Raw genomic sequence first — 23,042 nt, 5'->3', positions numbered from 1 at the left:
GAGACGTTATAAAATTAGATCTGTTACGTGGTAAAGAAGCTAGGTCAAAGGATTTTAGTTTGTCTCATGTTGAAATGAAAGCAAAATTTTATGGTGCATTTATTTAAATCCTTCTTATTGTGCTTTTTCCCCCTGAGATTTTTACTTGTTTATTTATATATTTACTTATTTACTTTTGAGAGACAGACACAGAATCTGAAGCAGGCTCCAGGTTCTGAGCTGTCAGCACAGCGCCTGACATGGGGCTCGAACTCACTAGCTGTAAGATCATGACCTGAGCTGAAGTCGGACGCTCAACCGACTGAGCCACCCAGGCGCCCTTCCCAGAGTTGTGTAAACTGCTTCTGTGAGATAGAAACAGAATCCAGGTTATGAGGTACCAGAGTGGCTGCTGGCGTCTTCTAGAGGCAAATCTATTCTTTTTGCAGTACAACATGTAGTCATTCAAGTGGAAGCTTCAGTTACAGGTGATTTCTATTTCTTTGCATATGTATCTGAGCAGTATAAGTAGTTTTACTTTTTTTAAATATTTATTTTAAGAGAGAGAGAGGGAGCTAGCAAGCAGGGGAGGGGCAGAGAGAGAGAGAGAGAGAGAGAGAGAGAGAGAGAGAGAATCTCAAGCAGGCTTCTGCACTGTCAGCACAGAGCCCGATGGGCTCGAACTACTAACATGAGATCAGACCTGAGCCAAAACCAAGAGTGGGATGCTAAACCGACTGAGACACCCAGGTGCCCCAGCTCTCTCTATATCTTGCTCAAAATGTATTGATAGTTAAGAATTGAGTATCCGTTCTTGGGTGTGGTAAAATTTAGTATTTTGTGTTCTGACTCATTTTTGCTTATGAATCTTATTTCAGCCCAAGAGTCCTGTTTTGCCTCCCCGGGATAGAATATGCACACCCCGCCCCTGCTCCAGTCACGTTCTCTCTCCCTTGTAGTTTGGATGCAGGCACGTAAACCAAATCTTGTCACTTAGATGCATCCAAGAGAGATTACATTTGCATGTTTAAATGATTTCTTAGATCTAGGACAGTCTTCCTAGATATGAAGAGAGAACTAATTCTTAGAAAGAAAACTAGCAATATTTCTCCCGATATATGCAATCAATCTTTAACTACAATAGGACTCCTAAAAGGCTCTACTTTTAGACACAGCATTGTGATAAAAAGAACAGGCCTCAGAGCTAGACTGCCTGGATTAAAATACTAGTTCTGCCACTTAACTAGGGTGTGCCCTTGAACAGGCTACTCAGCTTAGTTTCCTCATCTGGCAAGTGAAGGTAATTAAATTCCTCACTTCATCGGTTTGTGATAACTATTTCTGGGAATACATGGGAAGTGTTTTGAATAGAATAGGCACACAGTCCGTTGTTGGCTCAGTGATGATTACTTTAGAAGATGATTTTGCTTCCTACTTAAAATAAAAACAAGCAACAGGTATGAATGCTTTTTAACTTTGTGCCCCATTAACCATAAACTTGTGGACAGTCCTCACCCATAGGTAATCAAATCTTTTTTCTTTCTCAGAGGACAGAAATGGATTTGTGCACAGTGTTGAGCCTATCTGAGATTTGATAGCTGGAGCACTTTGCTCACTGGTTTCACTTTTGTCATGTTCAGAACCTTAGCTCTAACACTGGAGAAGGATTAATGTAGGATTTAGAGTCTTGTGTAGGGCAGGATGGAGAGAAGAATAAAAAGAGAGAGATTGTTGAACTAATGTACAGCGGCTAGGTGAGTTAGGGAAGAAAAGGATGCTAGAAAAAAGGGAAGAATCAAGAGAAGAATCATAATAAGGCTCAGGAACAGGCTTTTTGTGTAAAACGTTGAGAGCATTACAGATTATGTTGCTTGGATACCTAACCTATTTTCAATGTTGGGGAAACAGGATCATGACTTGGATTGGTTGTGATAATTATTTTTTTTTCTAAGAACTCTTTCACCTCTAAAATGTCTGTATTTTTTTGATATTCCTTTCACCCTAAAGCCCCCAAGTAAAAATAATTATAAGAATTTTGAAGGAATTTAGGAACTGAATTTAGAAAATACATTCCCCCTTTTAAAGTGTATATTTGACATCTGGTGATTAACCTTAAATAGGGAAAACCATCACAATTGTAGCAATTTGTTTTTTCTTTTTCATATTTTCTTCCTTAGAACATTCATTCTTTTAAATAGTTATGTAATAATTTAGGGAAAAGGGGTAGAATTATTAAAAGATGGATGTGAAGTAGCTGATGGGCATCTTAGAATTCTTACGTAAGAGGTATTAGTATTGTGTTTTTATACAAGTTAGCCAGGATTAATGAGCATAACATTTGCTTAATTTATAAATTAATTTGGACACTTTTTACACTTCATTATCCATTCTGCGTAAATTTTTTGATGAGTTAGTTTGCTTAAGGCACACTAAGCTTTCTCATTCATGTAGAACCTATTTAGCCCTTTTGGTTTATCTCATGGGCAGAGCATAAAGTGCTTGACAAAATTTGATCTGACAGCTTTACAGTTATGTAACATAGAACAGAAGCTTAACAACAAAAAAGAGGGAGAAGTGAGTGATTTATCATAGCAACCTATATCTCTGTCTAGAGCTTTACCACTTTTCTCTTGCCTCTAAACTGTAGCAGAACCGCCATACGGCTAGTAATTTAAAGTCTCAACCAGTATTTTTTCTAAATAATTACAAACATTTAGAGGTGAAAAGGTCCTTAGGATTATCCTGTCCAGTTGCATCACATTACTAATGAGAATACAGAAGCCTGAAGAGGGTAAGTAACTTGCCCAGGGTCACTGACTTAGCTAGTGGCAGAGCTGACCCAGGAACCAGGGTCATAGAATTCCAATTCCAATTGCTCTTTCTGGTGTAATAGGTGAATAGAATACTTAATAACAAGATAATTATTGCAGTATTTTTCAAAAGGAGCTTTCCTATAACCATGACAAATATGATTTTGAATATTGAGTAAAAATAATTGTATTGGGAGGCGTGTCTCATTGTACCTATTCTTCTAGCCCTCCTAGTGGTATAACGTTCTGTTTCTTCATGTATAGATTGAAGCTGATAGAAATATCTCACTATATATCCAATGTGGCTGTGGCTTTCTCTTTAAAGTCTTGTATATGGTCCCTTCTCAGTAAATATTACCTGTTGGCTGTTAACCAACTGATGTATAATAGTTTCTGTCTTCATTTAAATACTATCAGGTGATTATTTAGCCAATAAAATTGAACACTGAAAGCAAGCAGTAATAAAAGTAATGGATCTAAGGAGAGATTTGCAACACAAAAACATTTTACAACAGGTGTATGTGTGTGTGTATGTATGTATATGCACCTTTGGAATTAGAGAAATACTTTCTAATTCTTTTCATACTAAAAACTATGAAACTATGGTTGTTTTTAAACTGTATTCAGAAATCACAACTTGTAAGTAAAATTTCTCTCCCCAGTAATGCTCTTTATGCAAATTTCAGAGTATTTAACTTGTAGGACTACAGGAACACGATTGTTCCGTTTTGTGTTTGTGTGTGTGTGTGTGTGTGTGTGTGTATGAATAATCTTTGGCTAATAATAATAATAAGCCCAGAAGCAATGTTTTTCTGTTTAAAGACTGTAGTCTACAAAGGTTTAAGAATGAAGGGTAATAAATTTGTTTTTACACTTTAATTAGTTTAGTCACGTTGTGCTTGTCTTTAGTCCTATACCTATAGTGCAGTGTTTTCTAAAATGCACTGATGTATTACTGGTGATTTAGGAGATGCTCTTAAGTGGTTTTGAGGTGAATGTTTAAATGATGGTAGTTAAAAATTTTAATGCTGAATAGGAAAATGTGTAATCCGATCTATCACATGGGTGGTTTTATAGTTACGGGTGAATAAAATATTTCTTAAAGTGGCTTGAGATTCTGATGTATGCTGCAACATGCAGCCTTAAAACCATTGTGCTAAGTGAAATAAGCCAACTGCTAAGAGACAGTTATTGCATTGCCTAGAATAGGCAAATTCATAGAGACAGGTAACAGAATAGTGGTTATTAGAAGCCGGGGAAAGAAGAAATGGGAAATTATTGTTTAATGGGTACATAGTTTCTCTTTGGGATAATGAAAAAGTTGTGGAAATGAACAGTGATGATGTTTATACAACAGTGTTGTATGCTGACTGCAGAGCTTACTGCTGCAGAATTGTAAATCTAGAAATGGTTAAAATGCTACGTTTTATATGCATGTTTTACTAAATTAAAAAAAAGCAGAGGGGAGGAAATAGGATGAGAGGTGTGTGTATTTTTAAAACAAATTGGGGGGCGCCTAACTGGCTCAGTTGGTAGAGCATGTGACTTTTGCTCTCAGGGTCAAGAGTTCAAGCCCCCGCATTGGGTGTAGAGCTTACCTAATAAAAAAGAAAACTAAAGAAAAGAAGAAGTCACTTGAGAAATATATTGAATAGTGATGTAGGCACTTAACACATTGGGGGAAATGTTCGTGGTGGTATGCAAATTATTGAAGGTTGGGCAACACGAGAGGAAAGTTCAATGGCTTATAGAGAGTGGCACATGTTTCAGTCTCAGTGTGCTGTGGACTAGTGGGTGGGCAGACACATGACTTTTACCTGAACCATATTAGATGAGAAACTAAGCCCTCTCTAAGACTGGTTATTGCCCTCAAATTGTCTTATTCTGGGCTATAATCTTGGGTTCTTTATTCAGATCACCTCCTTTGCCTATTTGATAGAATTGTTGTCTTTTTAATAATGAAACCAAAAAACTGCATTTAAAACATGACATTAGCATTTAAAATCTTTTAAAAACCATAGCATAGTAACAGATGAAAAAGAAAATCACCTATAAACTTGCTGTCCCGTCAAGACTACTTTACATTCTGTGTCCATTTTGTATTCTTTGTCTCGACTTTAAATCTAAACTTGTAAATTAAGTTTTTGGTAGCAGGCTTCAGACATTAACTTCTGTGTCACTCTTTAGTAAAAAAATTTTTTTTAATGTTTATTTTGGAGAGAGAGAGACAGAGATAGAGACAGAGCGTGTGCAGGGGAGGGGCAGAGAGAGAGGGAGACCCAGAATCCGAAGCAGGCTCCAGGCTCTGAGCTGTCAGCAGTGAGCCTGATGTGGGGCTTAAACCCACGAATCATGAGATCATGACCTGAGCCAAAGTTGGACACTCAATCACCTGAGCCACCCAGATGCCCCTGTTTGATTCTTCAGATTCTAATTACTGTTAGCAAGTTAAATTTTTATTTTTATTCTTAAAAAAATTTTTTTAAGGTTTTGTTTTTAAGTAATCCCTACACCCAACAAGGGGCTCAAACTCAAAACCCTGAGATCCAGAGTCACAGGCTCCACCTACTGAGCCAGCCAGGTGCCCCCAGCAAATGAAATTTTTAAATGTGTTTCATTCATACATAGCTTGTTCTGGTAGCTAATTTTCAACAGAGTCTTTTGAGTTGGTTTAAGGAAAATGGTATAATAGTAATCTTTCTTGAGCATTGTCTAGTCAGTGGTATGGACCATTAAATGTCTCTTAGGGTGCCTGGTAGTTCAGTTGCCTAAGTGTCTGCCTTCAGCTCAGGTCATGATCTCAGTTCGTGAGTTTGAGCTCCACTTTGGGCTCTGCTGTAGGTTCGGAGCCACCTTCGGATCTTCTGCCCCTTTTTCTCTCTGCCCCTGCCCTGCTCGCTCTCTCTCTCTCTCTCAAAAATAAATAAATTTAAACAAAAATCTCTTAATGCTTTACATGGATATAAAGCTGGAATCTTGTCTACAAGTAAGTAAAAACAGTTAGACATTCTCTTAACTAGTGTCCTAATTATGTGTCTTTCATCTACTATTGACCATTTGTTTTGTGTTTTTAGCTTGACCTAAAATTTTAATCTTCATTAGAATAGTTAGATCGGACTATAGAATGTAATGATGTATTTCCTTAGTTTGCTTTTGCATACTGACTTTGACAGAGATAAAAAGATAGTCTCTAACAAATAAGCTTGCTTAAATATTGCTGTTTTATTTTATGATCCTTTTCAGACTCCACCATCTTAGTTATATATAGGCTCCTGGTTGGGCTCTCTTAAAATCTTTAGGTTTATTTTTCCTTTTTATAAATTGGCTGGAAATCTTGTGGCATTGCTTTCGTCAATAGTTTCACAAATTTATCTTGCTTTCTCCCTTTATTTAGACTTTTACATTTACTGACAGATGGGCTGAATTGGTGTGTTCTATTTCTAGGTTTTGATTTTAAAAATCAGTTTGATTAAATATATAAATATACAGCATTATTTGAATAAAATAATAAATTATTTGAATAAAATTAGGTTCCCAGTCATGTGTGCACCAAGTTTTAAAGTTCTTAGGATCAAGATTTCAGATTATGGTAAAAAAAAAAAAAAGTAAGTTCTCATTATCCTCATATCTTCAAACTTCAGAAAAATATATTTAATTATATATAATTGTTACTGTATGTGTCCTGTCTTTCATGTGTTTATCTCGTATTTCCATTAGATATTCAGTTCTTGGCTACTAATACTTTTGTTGTGATAAAACGTATCTGAAGGTCACTTCAGGGAAAAGTAACTTCTATTTTCTCAGTTGATTTTCTTCTGCCTTTCCCCTTTTAAATTTTCCTTTATCAGAACTGAAGAAGTTATTGACAAATAGAGCAGTTCTGCTCTTCAGTTTTTATTTTGGGTAAATATAAAATAGGAAAATTTTGAAACAAAATTATCTGTCCTAACTTTACACTTCCTTTAAAAACTGGTAACTCCAGGGGTGCCTGGGTGGCTCAGTCAGTTAAGCGTGGACTTCATCACCCGGGGCTTCGAGCCCTGCGTCAGGCTCTGTGCTGATAGCTCAGAGCCTGGAACCTGTTACAGGTTCTGTGTCTCCCTCACTCTCTGATCCTCCCCGCTTACGCTCTTTCTCTCAAAAAGGAAAGCATTAAAAAAATAATAAAAACAAAAGAACTGGTAGCTCAGTATTTGACGTAGATTCTAAGTTTTTATTTAACTTTTTATCATGGAGATTTTATAAATTTTTTTTTCAACGTTTATTTATTTTTGGGACAGAGAGAGACAGAGCATGAATGGGGGAGGGGCAGAGAGAGAGGGAGACACAGAATCGGAAGCAGGCTCCAGGCTCTGAGCCATCAGCCCAGAGCCCGACGCGGGGCTCGAATCCACGGACTGCGAGATCGTAATCTGGCTGAAGTCGGACGCTTAACCGGCTGCGCCACCCAGGCGCCCCTCATGGAGATTTTAAAGAGTACACAAATAAGCATCCTCTCCACAATGCATCTGACAGGTCTCTTAAGTTTTCTTTTTATTTCATTTATCTCTCTCTCTCTCTCCTTTATTTATTTATTTATTTATTTATTTATTTATTTATTTATTTATAATGGAGTTGTATTTATTTTTTTTATGAGTGGGGGGAAAAAAGCAGAGGGAAAGGGAGAGAGAGAATCTTAAGCAGGCTCCACGCTCATTGTGGAGCCTGATGAGGGGCAGATCATGACTTGACCCCAAATCAAGAGTCAGACACTTAACCAAGTGACCCACCCAGGTGCTGCTCTTAAATTTCTTTTAATTTACCTCAGTTTCCACTCTTTTTTTTTAAACTCCATTCTCTGTTAAAGAAACTGAATTCTAAATATGGATGGCTGCGTACTTACGGTTTCATTTCATGCTTGTCTAATGGCTTGGTTAGATTTGGGTCCAGTGTTCTTGTCATATCACGTGAGAATGCATATGTCTGCTCATCTTAATTTTAGTAAGATTGGTCACTGTAGGTATACAGACCTAACACTAATGAGTGCATGTATCCCTACCAAAATAATCATACCCAAATATTCATAGTAGCTCAACTGTCCATCAGTAGTAGAATAGGTAAACAAACTGTATTTGGTATGATGGAACACTACATAGTAATAAAAGGGACAGATTAACTGGTCTAACCAACAATATTGATGTTTCAAACAGAAGTAATGTTGAGTGAAGAGAGTTAATGCAACAAAGAGCCTGCTGTATGATTTCAGATATAGGAAGTTCAAAGATGGGCAAAATTGTCTGTTTTAAACGTACTCTAAGACCAATGAAATAATACTACCTCATTCAAAACTTTGCCCCCCTCTGATTGAAATAGCTCCCCTTAATCATATACTCAGTTTCCATAGGTATTAGGATATATTTCCATATCTTATTACATTGGTTTGTCTATTCATATGCTTGTCATCAATCACATTGTTTAATGTTTTGATAGTATGGTGCTTTTTTCTGTTGTTTTTTTTTTAGATTTTATTTTTTTCATGTTTGGTTATTTATTTTGAGAGAAAGAGAAACAGAGCATGAGCAGGGGAGAGTCAGAGAAGGAGATAGAGAATCCTCAGCAGGCCTGATCTTTACCTGTGCCGAAATCAAGAGTCAGATGGCTGGGGCACCTGAGTTGCTCAGTTAAGCATCCGACTTCAGCTCAGGTCATGAATTCATGGTTTGTGAATTCGAGCCCTATGTCAGGCTCTCTGCTGTCAGTGCAGAGCCCACTTTGGATCCTCTGTCCCTCTCTCTGCACCCCCCCCCCCCACCAAATACATAAACGTTAAAAAAAAAAAGATGCCTAATTGACTGACCCCCCGTTGCCCCTAGATTTTATTTTTAAGTAATCTCTACAGCCAAGTTGGAGCTCAAACTTACAACCTTGAGATCAAGAGTCACATGCTCCATCTACTGCGCCAGCTAGGTGACACCCCTTTTTGTTATTTATTTTATTTTAGTTTTTAGAAGTAGACTGTGCTCAGTATGGGGCTTGAACTTACAACTTCAAGATCAAGAGTTGTGTGCTGTACTGACTGAGCCAGCCAGGTGCCCCTAAAAGTTTTATGATAACTTTTTTGTTTTTTTAAATTTGTATTTAAATTTTGGTTAGTTAACACAGTGCAATATTGGTTTCAGGAGTAGAATTCAGTGATTCCTCACTTACATACAACACCTACTGCTCATCACAAGTGCCCTCCTTTGTACCCATCATCCATCTAGTCCATCTCCCACCCACCTCCCTCCGTCAACCCTCAGTTTGTTCTCTATTGTTAAAGAATCTCTTGTGGTTTGTTTTCTTTCTTTTTTTTTTTTTTTACTCCCTTCCCATATGTTCATCTGTTTTGTTGCTTAAATTCCATGTAGGAGTGAAATCATGTGGTGTTTGTCTTTCTCTGTCCGATTTTGGTTGACATAGTATGTTCTAGCTCCATCTCTGTCATTGCAAATGGCAAGATTTCATTCTTTTTGATGGCTGAGTAATAGGCCATTCTGTGCGGGCGTGCCACCTGCCCACCCACCCCACATCTTCTTTATCAGTCAGTGGACATTTGGGCTCTCTCCATAGTTTAGTTATTGTTGATAATTATGTGTTTTAGTATCTGACAGGGTTCATACTTTTCTCCAATCATTGCTCTGCCTTTTCAGGATTTTTCTAGCTACTCTTGCTTATTTATTCCTCCTAATTAACTTTATAACTTGTTTTCCCTCAGGAAACAATAAAACCCTAAAGGTATTTTCATTAGGATTCCATTAAATTAATAGATTATCTTAGGGAGGACTAATACCTTTTTGGTGGTGAAGCATCCTTTCTAAGAATATGATTTGTGTTTCCTGTTTGTTCATTTTGTTTCTTATAGTAATGTTTTAGACTTAAATAGGTTTCCTGTTGTTTATTGTTGTTAAATTTAAGACTATTTTAATTTTTGGTGTTTAAATGGGATCTTATTTTCTATTTTTACTCATTCTTTCCCATTCATTATTATTATTTTTTACCAGTGGTTATTGTAAATATGAAGGCTTGATTTATATGTTTAATTTTATATCTTGATATTTGACTATAATTTCGTATTATTTGGAATAATTTTTCCATTAATTCTTTGGGATTTTTCAATTAAATAAATTATTTGCAAATTGAGGTAGAGAGAGTCTTCCACTGCAACCCTCATACCCATCCCGAATTGTTATGCCTTAATTGCTTTCTCTCATCTAATTGCATTGACAGATACCTATATAATTTTATATAGTAGTAGTGTCCTTATTTTTCTTGGCTTTAGTGTTTCCCCACTAAAGTGTTGGTTTTTTTTTAATAGCTATATATATGAGAGATGTAATTTACATGCTGTAACGTTTACCTACTGCAACTGTACAATTCAGTGATTTTTAAAATAAATTTGTAGGGTTGTACCATTACTATAATCTAGTTGTAGAACAGTTTTGTTATAGGTATAGGATGATATATGCATGTGTGTTTATATGTAAATATGTATATCCTATGCCTGTATAAATTATTTTTATCATTTAAAAAAATTTTTTTTTTCAACGTTTATTTATTTTGGGGACAGAGAGAGACAGAGCATGAACGGGGGAGGGGCAGAGAGAGAGGGAGACACAGAATCAGAAACAGGCTCCAGGCTCTGAGCCATCAGCCCAGAGCCTGACGCGGGGCTCGAACTCACGGACCACGAGATCGTGACCTGGCCGAAGTCGGACGCTTAACCGACTGCGCCACCCAGGCGCCCCTTTTATCATTTTAAGGAATTATTCATTAATTTCTATTTGTATTAAATTAAAAAAAATTTTTACTATTTATTTATTTTTGACAGAGAGAGAGAGAGACAGCATGAACAGGGGAGGGGCAGAGAGAGAGAGAGGGAGACACAGAAACCAAAGTAGGCTCCAGGCTCTGAGCTGTCAGCACAGAGCCTGATGCGGGCTCGAACTCACAGACTGCGAGATCATGACCTGAGCCACAGTCGGATGCTCAACCGACTGAGCCACCCAGGCGCCCCATGTTAAATTTTTTTTAATGTTTATTTATTTTTGAGGGACAGAGTATGAATGGGGGTGGGGCAGGGAGAGAGGGAGACACAGAATCCGAAACAGGCTCCAGGCTCTGAGCTGTCAGCACAGAGCCAGACATGGGGCTTGAACTCATGAACCGCAAGTTCATGACCTGAGCCTAAGTCAGACGCCCAACCGACTGAGCCACCCAGGTGCCCCGATTAATTTCTATTTCACTGCTTGCTTTACTACAAATGAACGTTTAAAAGTTTTATTGTTTGATATACATTTTCAATCAGTGGGTTCAAATTGTTGTCTGTCTTGGCATAGTAAAAATGAAGTTTCCTTGAAGTGTGGTGTTACAATAAAAATTTTTTTTCTATGAGTAAAGACAGGTAACATTTCATATTCTGAAACATTTGTTCCATGTTGTTTGTTGAAGAGGATGGCATTCCCTGTGGATATGCTGGATAATTGCAGTCATGAAGAATTGGAAAATTCTGCTGAAGATTACATGTCAGATCTAAGGTGTGGCGACCCTGAAAACCCTGAACGTTTTTCTCTTCTCAATATCACGGTAAGGTGTGCTAAGGTGATTGTTATCAGTCTTTTCAGTTGAGTTTATATGTGAAATCGTATCTGCTTACTTTTTAAAATGTTAACTACTCACTTTTGAAATTTTTATCAAAAGACTATTCAGTAAAGTGAATAAATATTGATTTGTTAGTGTAACAGTATGATCAAGTTTTAAAAAAAACACACTCTACAGGTTATTGCTTAATATTTATATTATGCCTTTAAAATTTTATGTAAGTTGTGTAACAGTTTGCTGAGACTGGTTACGGGATTTGAGCTGACTAAATTTAGATTGAGAATTTGTGATTTTAGAAGGTTTTTAAGAAAGAAAAATCAGAACACTAAATTGCACATTTTTGTACCACAGATCTTCCTTTTTCTAAAGTATTAGAATCAAGCTTTCTAATTAGTAAGCATGATATATAGTGAAAGGAAAGATAATTAGACTTGGAATTGTTAGAATTTCGCTGTGAACTAGATGGTAGGCAAATTCTCTAACCTTTATAGGCCTTGTAGTTTTCTTCTAGTAAGTGATGTTTAAGGGATTCTTTAAAGTCTCTTCTTGTAAAGCACCAGTATTTTATAATTATCTGAATTGTAGTATCATCTGTAAGTGGGGAATTATGGTCAGATTAATGAAGGTAGGCAAATCTTAGAGTATCATGTATCTCACCAAACCGTTTTACCTGTCTGATGTCTTTTACTATAAAATGGAGTTTTTTTCCCCCGTGAAATTGTGTAACAGATAATAAACTAGTGTCTTTTTTTAAATGAGTTTATATGTACCATATCATGCCTTTGTTTTTATTCATATCTGTGTCTAGAGTACAATAATAATATTTATTGAAATAAACTTCAGTTTTTTGTCCCCGAAGATAATAAAATTCTTGCAAAAGGGAAGTCTGATAGAATTTTTTGACACGAGAAATCCCTTCTATGAAATTACATAATTAGCATTAATGTAGGAAAAGTTTAATATTTTGGTAGAAGCATGTTGTTTTTGTCCTATATTTTCTGAATAGACTTTTCACTAATCTTTACTCACTTGTCATTTCAGATTCCTATTAGCCTGTCCAATGTAGGCTTTGTACCTCTTTATGGTGGAGATCAGACTGAGAAAATTCTTGCTCTTTTTGCACCTGAGGACTCACTCACAGGTACCTTTTTTTTTTTTTTTTTTTTGCTTAATAAATGGGGCCACATTGTATTATAAAGTGTAGATATATTTATCTATATAAATCTTATCAAATAGTAATATCGTATGCTATAAGACTTAAATGTTAATAATCATTTATTCTATTTTTAGCTGTGGCACTTTACCTTGCTGATCAGTGGTGGGCTATTGATGATATTGTGAAAACATCTGTCCCTTCTAGAGAAGGGCTTAAGCAGGTAACAAGATCCTGTATTTAAAAGTGTTTCTTATGAGGCCATTTCACAGTTTGTTTCCCATTAAACATTGATAGTTCTTAAAGTTATTGAGCACTTCTCCATTTTAGTATGACCAGGTTGTATTAGATGATTAAAGTTTCATTGTTTTTTTTTTTTCAACGTTTATTTATTTTTGGGACAGAGAGAGACAGAGCATGAACGGGGGAGGGGCAGAGAGAGAGGGAGACACAGAATCGGAAACGGGCTCCAGGCTCCGAGCCATCAGCCCAGAGCCTGACGCGGGGCTCGAACTCACAGACCGCGAGATCGTGACCTGGCTGAAGTCGGACGCTTAACCGACTGCGCCACCCAGGCGCCCCATAAAGTTTCATTGTTTTGATGAAGCTGGTACTCTGATTGGGCTTCCTCAGTTTTATGTGGCTCTGAATGTATCTGAGAATTGAGTGATGAAGAGTGAGTCTCTATGGGTTACTTGAACGGTAGTTACCTGTATTGGCTTCAGCTTCTGATTTCTGTATAGGGTAGAGAAAAACCTAGTTCCCTCTGTGTGTTTGCTTAGGTTCTCTGCCTCTAGGAGAGACTGGCCAGAAACCTTGCCTATCAGTAGGCCCATTTCAGGTGGTCTATTCAAGTGCTCTACACAGTGGAATAGAAGGGAGATCCTCACTAGCATACTTCCAGGCTTTGTCCCTTTTTTTCTGTCCTCGTCACCATCTTCTCATTTCCTTCGAGGAAGACATAGATGACCTGAATTCTGCATGCCACAGTGCTGAATGGGAGAACCAGGCTCTGAAAGGCAGAATTAAGAAACAAAGAGGATCTAACATGATGAAAAATAATTACCCATAGGTTCAGAAAAATAACTGCACATGTACACCGTGAAGAATAAGCTAAAACAACGCATATGAAAACGATTAGGCTTTAGTTAATTAGAAGTAAAATGAAGGTAAACAAAAAAGCTAATACAAGAACTGAAGTTTATATAGCAAAGCCCGATTGTTATAACCGTATCTTCAGTGTTTATGTCTGTAGTATCTTCAAGCCCCAGTGGGAAGAGAGATGATAAGGATCTGGAGCATTTCAAGAGTGAGAACTGGAATGGCAAAAGTACCCAAAATTGCATTAGATCAGTCCTTTCTTTCATTCGTTCCTATGTTCCTGTGGTAGGAATTTAGGGGAATGTCATGGCTCTCTTCAATTATTTTTAGACTGTATGGCTCCAGAGTATCAAAGTACAATCTTTGGCTATAGTCAACTCAGTATAAAGAAGAGTTATATACTGGTCAGAGCTGTTCAAGGAAGGAATGGGTTGCCTGGAAAGCAAGTGAGCTTTGTCATTTCGTGTGTTGTTTGGTATCTGACCTCTGCTACTATGTAGTATAGTTAAGGGTTTTTGTTTAGTTTTGAGAGGAGTGTTGGTATATGCGTTAATGCTTTTTTTCTTCACTCACCTAATTATAGGGCACTCTTGTTTTTCTTCAAGGAGACTTGAGGAGAAATATTTTATGGGTAGTATGTACTCTTGTTTTTAGTGGTGAAAGATGTCTATGGGAGGAAAACCCCATTGTTTGATGTCAGAAAGTTGGTGAGTGGTCCCTGTGACCATGTAACCCTGCATGTAGGAAGTGAGGCTCTGTTTCTATTCTGTGACTGCCCCAAGTTTGTTTCTTATCAGACTTGCCTGGTACCACTGTCATCACTCATCTGATCTGGCAGAAGGGTCTGTGGGTATGTATGTGGGGTGAGGTGGGTGTTTCTTATAGTTGTCTAACTATAGACATGACTGTTTAAAAATTTTTTTTTCAACGTTTTTTATTTATTTTTGGGGACAGAGAGAGACAGAGCATGAATGGGGGAGGGGCAGAGAGAGAGGGAGACACAGAATCGGAAACAGGCTCCAGGCTCTGAGCCATCAGCCCAGAGCCTGACGCGGGGCTCGAACTCACGGACCGCGAGATCGTGACCTGGTTGAAGTCGGATGCTTAACCGACTGCGCCACCCAGGCGCCCCTAGACATGACTGTTAAATGAACATTTTACCTGGAAAAAATGAGAGAGACCTTTCCTAGGAACATAATTATGGATTTCCTCATCAAGTAAGGTAATGGTTCTTAAAGATCTAGAGGATAACAGGAAGCTTTCTTTTTTTCTTTTTTCTTTTTTTCTTTTTTATTTAATATTGAGACTGGAATGGGGTGAAAAGAACTGAAGCAGTAGAGGTAGCCTGGGTCTGGGCAGCTGGTAGCAGAAACAAAACACTTGAGCGCTAAGGAAGAGATGGCTAGATCATTGGTACATTGGAAATTAGTTTTTCCTGTTTGAGAATTTTGCTGAGAGGCACTATGTCCATGCCTATGTGTCTATAGAAATGGATTGTTGTTGGCATGAATGGTTACTCTTATCATCACTTTTACTGTGATGATAAGTTTAAGAAATCATTATTAGTGTATTTAAAGTGCTTTGTGCATGCCAATATGAGGTGTGGAAGCAGGGAGCAAGGTGGATAGCATCTCTGAATGCATATCATAACTGTTGTGCCTGTGTCTGACTCTCTTTCCAGGTGAGAACTCTTGGGGAGAGAGTGGTACTGTATGTTCTGAATCGAATTATTTATAGAAAACAGGAAATGGAGAGAAATGAGATACCATTCCTGTGCCATAGCAGTACTGATTACGCTAAGATTCTGTGGAAGAAAGGAGAGGCCATTGGGTTTTACTCAGTTAAGCCTACAGGTGAGTCTTTAAAAGTTATTTAAACTACATATTATGGAAGCTTCCTTTTTAGACCCCAACTGTATCCGTATCCTTTTAAATTACTCTTTAGAGTTTAAATTGAGGTGATTTTACTTACTGTTTCTTAGGAGTACTTTGATTCTACCTTTCTATGTAAAAGAGGATTGTTAGGAAAGTCTTTTGAAAAAAAACAAAACAAAAATAAACGTTTGACAGAGGGTAAGATTTGTACACATATGTGTAAAGAGAGGTGTACTTTGAGCCTCTGATTTGGCTGTCTTGACTTCTTACCATGCCCTTCTCTCCCCCCCCCCCCCCCCTGCTGCCTTTAAATTTTAGTTAGTTAACACACAGTGCAATATTGGTTTTAGGAGTAGAGTTCAGTGATTCCTCACTTATACAACACCCAGTGCTCATCACAAGCCCTTCCTTAGTACCTATCGTCCTTCCCTTAATTTAAGGTGGTTGTTTGATTCCTGCTGCTGTCACCATTACGGCTCCTTTTAAAACCACTCTCTACCTGTGGACCAAATGCATGGCCTCTGTCTGCCTCACACAAGTGATTAAGCCTGATTTATTAAAGGCAGCTTTGCTAATTACCATGAAAAACAATATATTTCGAGAATTTAGACAGCTTTGAAATTGTTAATCTTCTGAAGTTTGGATTTTTTTAAAAGTTTATTTATTTTGAGAGAGAGAGAGAGAGAGAGAGAGCGAGCGAGCAAGCGCTCGAGCGCACAAGCAGGGGAGGGGCCGAGAGAGAGAACCAAAGCAGGCTCTGCACTATCATTTTGGAGCCCATTGTGGGGCCCGAACTCACAAACTGCAAGATCATCACCTGAGCCGAAATTGAGAGTTGGACACTTAACCAAGACTGAGCCCCCGAGACACCCCTGAAGTTTGGATTTTTGATCATAAGACTTAGCTATACCCTATTCCTAAAAGATGGGTGCCACTTCATTTTGCTTTACCTATTTTCCTGCTGTTTCAGTTCCCTGGAGTTACTGAAGCCACAAAGCTCTAACTTGCTTGATCTGTGTATACGTATATACCCACCACATAGCAAAGTCGGCCTGTTCTGTACCTTGACCGGAAGACCTTTCGTAGAGAACACTCAGATTAATTTTTGGTCTTGTTTACATTTCACACCTTCCAGATTTAGCTCTTTTTTTTTTGGTCTGATCAAGTTTGGAACTAGCTCATAGACATTTGGAGCACATATTAGCTTATACTTCTTTATTTGGAACTTTGCTTTAGATGAAAGGCACACAGTTAAAGGGCATAACATTGCTCTTTGAGTGTTTCTGATCAGTACCTGATTCCAGGAGCGTGCTTCTCTTCCTTTTTCATGCGCATTTGGGCTCCTTCTCTCCTCGGTGACCTGGCCTCTAGTTTTGCTTGTTCTGGTAGTTAACTAAATATCATATTCTGGAGTTTTCAAGTGCCGGTTGTCCACCACTTTTAGCACCTTCCGCAATTTTCTACTAATCGCATTACCTCCTTACTATTTATTTTAGTTCTTTCCCACTTTTAAGTTTTGGCTCTCATCCACCAGATAACAATGAAATTAGGTGTGCTTATACCAGACTTTGAATTAATAACCATTTAATTCAGTCTGAAACTATTATCTTTTTTTAAAGGAAACCCAGGTGTAAAATATTTTGGAAAAATTGCTCAAAACAAATATTAAAGCACTTTTATTTTATTTATTTTTTTTATTTTCTTATTATTTATTTATTTTTTTTGTAATTTAACTTTATTTTTCATTTTTTAAAGTTTACATCCAGATTAGTTAGTATATAGTGAAGCAATGATTTCAGGAGTATCTTCCTTAATGCCCCTTACCCATTTAGCCCATCCCCCCTCCCACAACCCCTCCAGTAACCCTCAGTTTGTTCTCCATGTTTATGAGTCTCTTCTGTTTTGTCCCCCTCCTGTTTTTATATTATTTTTGCTTCCCTTCCCTTATGTTCATCTGTTTTGTCTCTTAAAGTCCTCATTTGAGTGAAGTCATATGATTTTTGTCTTTCTCTGACTAATTTCACTTAGCATAATACCCTCCAGTTCCATCCACGTAGTTGCAAATGGCAAGATTTCATTTGTTTTGATTGCCGAGTAATAGTCTGTTGTATATATATACCACATCTTCTTTACCCATTCATCCATCGTTGGACATTTGGGATCCTTACATACTTTGGCTATTGTTGATAGTGCTGCTATAAACATGGGGGTGCATGTGTCCCTTTGAAATAGCACACCTGTAGCCCTTGGACAAATGCCTAGTAGTGCAATTGCTGGGTCGTAGGGTAGTTCTATTTTTAGTGTTTTAAGGAACCTGCATACTGTTTTCCAGAGTGGCTGCACCAGCTTGCATTCCCACTAAAACACTTTCTGATAGAAGTATTCATAATCTATGTATCAGGAAAAAAACTCCCAGTAACGAAAAGATAAAATCTTTATTAAATACGTATTGAATGAAAGCCTTATGATATTACTCTTTATGATTTTTAAGTTAAATAGCATATTGGTATATTGGGATATTTGTTGGGATATAAAATTAGTTTTGATATATAAAAGGATTTATATATATATTTATATATATATAAAAGGGCTTATATATATATTTATATATATATAAAAGGATTTATATATATATTTATATATATATAAAAGTATATATACATTTAAAAGGATTTACATATATATTTATATATATAAGGATTTACATGTATTTATATATATAAGGATTTACATATATATTTATATGTAAAAGGATTTACATATATATTTATATATAAAAAGGATTTACATATATATTTATATATAAAAAGGATTTATATATATATGTATATAATGATTTATATATATTTATATATAAGGATATATATTTATATATATGCTTTTATATATATATTTATATGTGTATGTAAAAGGTTTTATATATATAATAGGATTTGACTGTTTATGAAGTCAGATCCTATTACAGTGTAATGAAATTTAAGAAACTGTATAATTTTTTTTTTTGTCTTAAGTACAGAGATCACTGTGGGAGACTTAGAGTTTGTATGGTTTGGGGGTTATGGAGATGTCATTGTTAAAAGTAGTTTTTTACAGTAGCTTGTTGTGTGAAATCTGAAACATAACTCAAAGGGAATTCACAGAATTTAATAACATCATTATAACAAAAGATTTTCTGGTCCCTTCTATAGTTATTGAGTATTTTTATCTATTAAAAAAGGAATAGGATTAGCGCTGAACCTTGTCTCATTCTGGTAGTAAGTAATATTCATTAATGGACTTATAAACCAAAAAAAAAAAAAAAAGTGACTCTGGGCTGATGGCTCAGAGCCTGGAGCCTGTTTCCGATTCTGTGTCTCCCTCTCTCTCTGCCCCTCCCCCGTTCATGCTCTGTCTCTCTCTGTCCCAAAAATAAATAAACGTTGAAAAAAAAAAATTAAAAAAAAAAAACAGTTCTATAAGGGGCGCCTGGGTGGCGCAGTCGGTTAAGCGTCCGACTTCAGCCAGGTCACGATCTCGCGGTCCGTGAGTTCGAGCCCCGCGTCGGGCTCTGGGCTGATGGCTCAGAGCCTGGAGCCTGTTTCCGATTCTGTGTCTCCCTCTCTCTCTGCCCCTCCCCCGTTCATGCTCTGTCTCTCTCTGTCCCAAAAATAAATAAACGTTGAAAAAAAAAAAAAATTAAAAAAAAAAAAAAGTGAGATACATCTATTTCATTCAAGATACATTTTGAGTAAAATTTTATTTTTCACCTAATAAGTAATTTTCCATATGTAGAATACATTTATGTTTTGATCCATTGTTTACTATTATTAATGATGATAATAACCCAAAATTTATTTTGGTTTTATAATTAGAACTGTATGGTCACAAGAAATTTTAAAAATGTATATTTGTGTACAGGTATGTTTTTGCACTGAAAAACAGTTGAATAATCAAGTATATAATCTCAAGAATAAAAGTACATTACATGATGATAACATTCTGTAGAATACATATAAGAGAAATAGAAATTCAAGGAGAAAAAGGAACATCTTAACATTTTTGAGTGTTAAGGAATGGTTAGTTCAATAGTAAAGGAACAGTTAAGGGGATGATAACGGTTATCAAGTTGATAATAGTTTCTAGGGTCCGTTAGATTTATTAAAATGATAGAATTTTTGTTTATCTTTAATATTATTAATTGTAAAGGGAAAAAATAGTACATTTACATAGAGAATCATGGCAGACACTCTGTTAACTAATAAATCATGGTTAATATCACCAGGAGTAACACCTGTCAATATCTGGACTCCTGATCTCTGATGTACTGAGAAGGGCATAACATGATTTTTGGTATTTTTGCCCAAAACACATAACCTTAATTTTATAATGAGAAGACATTTGCAAAGCCAAATTGAAGGTTATTCTACAAACTAACTGATCAGCAATCTCTAGAAGTGTCAAGATCATGAAAGACAAAGGTGGAGGAATTATCAAAGATGAAAACTAAAGACATATTAAACGAAATCCAGTATGGAATCCTAGATTGGATTTGGAAACAGAAAAGAGGCAGTAGTGGAAAAAGTGGTGAAATTTGAATAAGGTTCTAGTTAATAGTATTTTATCAATATTCATCTCTTGGTTTTGATAATAGTACTTTGATACTGTAAGAAGTTAGCATTAGGGGAAGCTGGATGAAGGGTATATTGGACTCTGTATTTTTGCAAGAGTTTGTAAGTTTAGAACTTTTATGATAGTTTCTTAGAAGTTGATATTGGTAATATGATAGAAATTCTATCCTTGAAATTATAGAAACTTAAGAAAATTTTAGATGTTACCAAAGATGTGTGAATACGTGGTATTTCAAAAAGTTTTTAAGGTTACAACATGAGCAAAAATGTTTGAGGACTTTGAAGTGGCCAAGAGAAAAAAATTGTTTTGTTTTCTTTTTTTAAAAATTCTTAGTGTTTGTTTTAGAGAGAGAGAATGAGAGTGTGAGCAGGGAAGGGTCAGAGAGAGAGAGGGAGACACAGAAGCTGAAGCAGGTTTCAGGTTCTGAGCTGTCAGCACAGAGCCTGATGCAGGGCTCAAACCCACGAACCAAGAGATCATGACCTGAGCTGAAGTCAGATGCTTAACCTACTGAGCCACCCAGGTGCCCCAAGAAAAAAAAAATTTTACAAATACCAATGTAAGTGGTTCGTCTTGGAAAGATCCCAGTCAGATCATCCTTTTGTGAAGCTCATTGTCAGCCGTCACCACTGTGCACACAGAACATCTAATCAGCTTTTTAATGTCTCATTCCTAACTATGAAGAAATTGCTTAGTTAGGGAAAGCCACTGATAGGAAATACAGAGACCAAAAAAGAATTAGAGCAATTTGGAAGAGACAGACAATGCAAAAGCAAAACAACTGTTAATATAGTCCTTACACTGATGAAGTGAGGACAAGATATATTAAAAGAATGTGTATAGAGCTCTTGGAAATTCAGAATTACAATGTATGAAAGATAAAGTTGAGGAAATTGCTCAGAAAGTAGAACAACTACAACATGAACCCTAAATGATGGAAAATAGGAAAGAAAATTACAGGAATGGTCTGAAAAATAGATGTTTCAGGAGAGAACAGAGAAACTGGAGGGGAAGAAATGACCAATGAAATAATTGGAGAAAATTTCTCAGAACTATAGAACATGCATTTCCACATTAAAAGGACGCATTGAGCATCCATCACAGTGAATGAAAATAGACTCATACTGAGCTAGTTTAGTATGAAATTTCAGAAATCCGGGATAAAAGAATTTTGTACATCTCCAGAGAATGAGAGAAGCATATGTACAAAGGATCAAGAATCAGAAGGATTAGATTTCTCATCACTACTGAGCACAAGAAGTGAAATAGTGCCCTTAAGGCACTGAAGAAGTGTGGTTATGGTGCAGTTGGGACTGGGTGTATAAATGTGTGGAAGAGGTAAACTCTCCCCTTCCTTACTGGGAAGTCTGTTGATGGTGCCTGGAATGGAAACATCAAGAAAAGTAGTAAGTTAATTAGAGATGGAAGTAAATACCAGAAAGATCAGTTAAACAGTTTCAGAGTGGTCATTCCTGGGGAGCGGAAAATATTTATGGATCACAGAGGCCGTCATGGGACTGCTTTTTTTTCCTTTGAGTCTCAAAGGACTGTTGTGCTCTAAACAGTATGCATGTAAAAGTTTGATTAAAAACAAAAGTGAGGGGCACTTGGGTGGCTCAGTCGGTTAAGCTGCTGACTTTGGTTCAGGTTATGATCTCACGGTCCGTGAGTTCGAGCCCCGCATCAGGCTCTGGGCTGACAGCTTGGAGCCTGGAACCTGCTTCAGATTCTGTGTCTCCCTCCCTCTCTCTCTAGCCCTCCCCTGTTTGGGCTCTGTCTCTCTCTGTCTTTCAAAAATGAATAAATGTTAAAAAAAAAAAAAAACCAAAATAAAAGTGAACATTTAAAAAATGGAACTACAGTAAAACCTTGGTTTGCAAACACAATTTGTTCTGGAAACTTGCTTGTAATCCAGAGCACTCATATATCAAAGCAAAATTCAAGAAACATTGGTTCAGTTCTGATCATGTGGCATTCGCTGTCGCATACTACTTGTATTGAAAGACATTGCTCTCATTTATCAAGTTAAAATATATTAGGAATGGGTGCTTGTCTCATGAAACATTCACAGACCAAGTTGTGATGCGGAGTTTTACTATATTTCCAGAATCTAATCAGTGTCTACCACAAAACCTAGCTGAACTTTTTTTTTCTCTTTTTTCTTGAGAGAAAGAGAGAGAGAGAGAGAGAGACAGACAGAGAGAGAGAATCCCAAACAGGCTCCTTGCTCAGCAGGGAGCCTGATGCAGGGCTTGATCTCACTACTGTGAGATCATGGCCTGACCCGAAATCAAGAGTTAGATGCTTAACTGACTCAGCCACCCAGGTAGCGCTCTACCTGAGCTTTGTAAGTCCTCACAGCATCTGTAATGATAAAAGCATTGTGCTAACTAGAAAACTACTTAATGAAAAATATCTCACCTAGTTGTGAAAAACAAAACAAGAAACCTGTTTGTTAATTCAGTGGAAATTTTATAACTTTGCCCTTTGTCAAGATATAGAAAAGATGTAAATTTGTGTAAATCAGGTATCACATTTTAGCATATATGAGCTGAGAGAAAAAACAATTGAAGACACTGTCATTGGTTGCTGTTTGGGAAATGTCCATTAGTATTTGGTTTCAACTGTGAACCACCTTGATCTAATTTGAAGACCCATATTTTGGGGGGAAAAATGAAGATCCACATTTTTGGAAAGTATAATCAGCCATATCAGGGAGGCACGATCTAATCAACAGCTATCATTTTGTTGAGTCACTACCAAAGGGACTTATGATCAGTACTAAGGGACATATGTTTGATTTTTGTAACCCTCATGTGTAACAATTCATAATGGAAGCGTTTTTCTCTCTCTCATTATTTGCTAGTCAGCTTTCTTTATGATTTTTAGATCTTTTAGTTG

General features: G+C 36.8%; 1 protein-coding gene across 8 annotated transcripts in view; it reads left to right on the top strand.

Annotated features, from left to right (window-relative positions):
* Positions 1-23,042, top strand: part of FAM169A (family with sequence similarity 169 member A) — a 97,097-nt gene that overhangs the window by 30,804 nt on the left and 43,251 nt on the right. For 4 of the 8 annotated variants that reach the window (XM_043592029.1, XM_043592038.1, XM_043592025.1 and 1 more), the window contains 4 exons: positions 11,256-11,390; positions 12,447-12,546; positions 12,696-12,781; positions 15,341-15,512. In XM_043592029.1, the coding sequence (XP_043447964.1) occupies positions 11,259-11,390; positions 12,447-12,546; positions 12,696-12,781; positions 15,341-15,512 (490 nt within the window). In that variant the 5' untranslated portion in view covers positions 11,256-11,258. Of the gene's footprint in view, positions 1-975; positions 2,771-5,389; positions 5,776-11,255; positions 11,391-12,446; positions 12,547-12,695; positions 12,782-15,340; positions 15,513-23,042 lie in introns of those variants that run through there. The other 4 variants (XM_043592046.1, XM_043592059.1, XM_043592017.1 and 1 more) reach the window with 4 other exon arrangements.

This window comes from Prionailurus bengalensis, chromosome A1 (genome assembly GCF_016509475.1).
Source record: "Prionailurus bengalensis isolate Pbe53 chromosome A1, Fcat_Pben_1.1_paternal_pri, whole genome shotgun sequence".
NCBI classification, from domain to species: domain Eukaryota; kingdom Metazoa; phylum Chordata; class Mammalia; order Carnivora; family Felidae; genus Prionailurus; species Prionailurus bengalensis.
The sequence above is the reverse complement of the archived record's forward strand: the minus strand, read 5'-3'. Positions and strand labels throughout refer to the sequence as shown.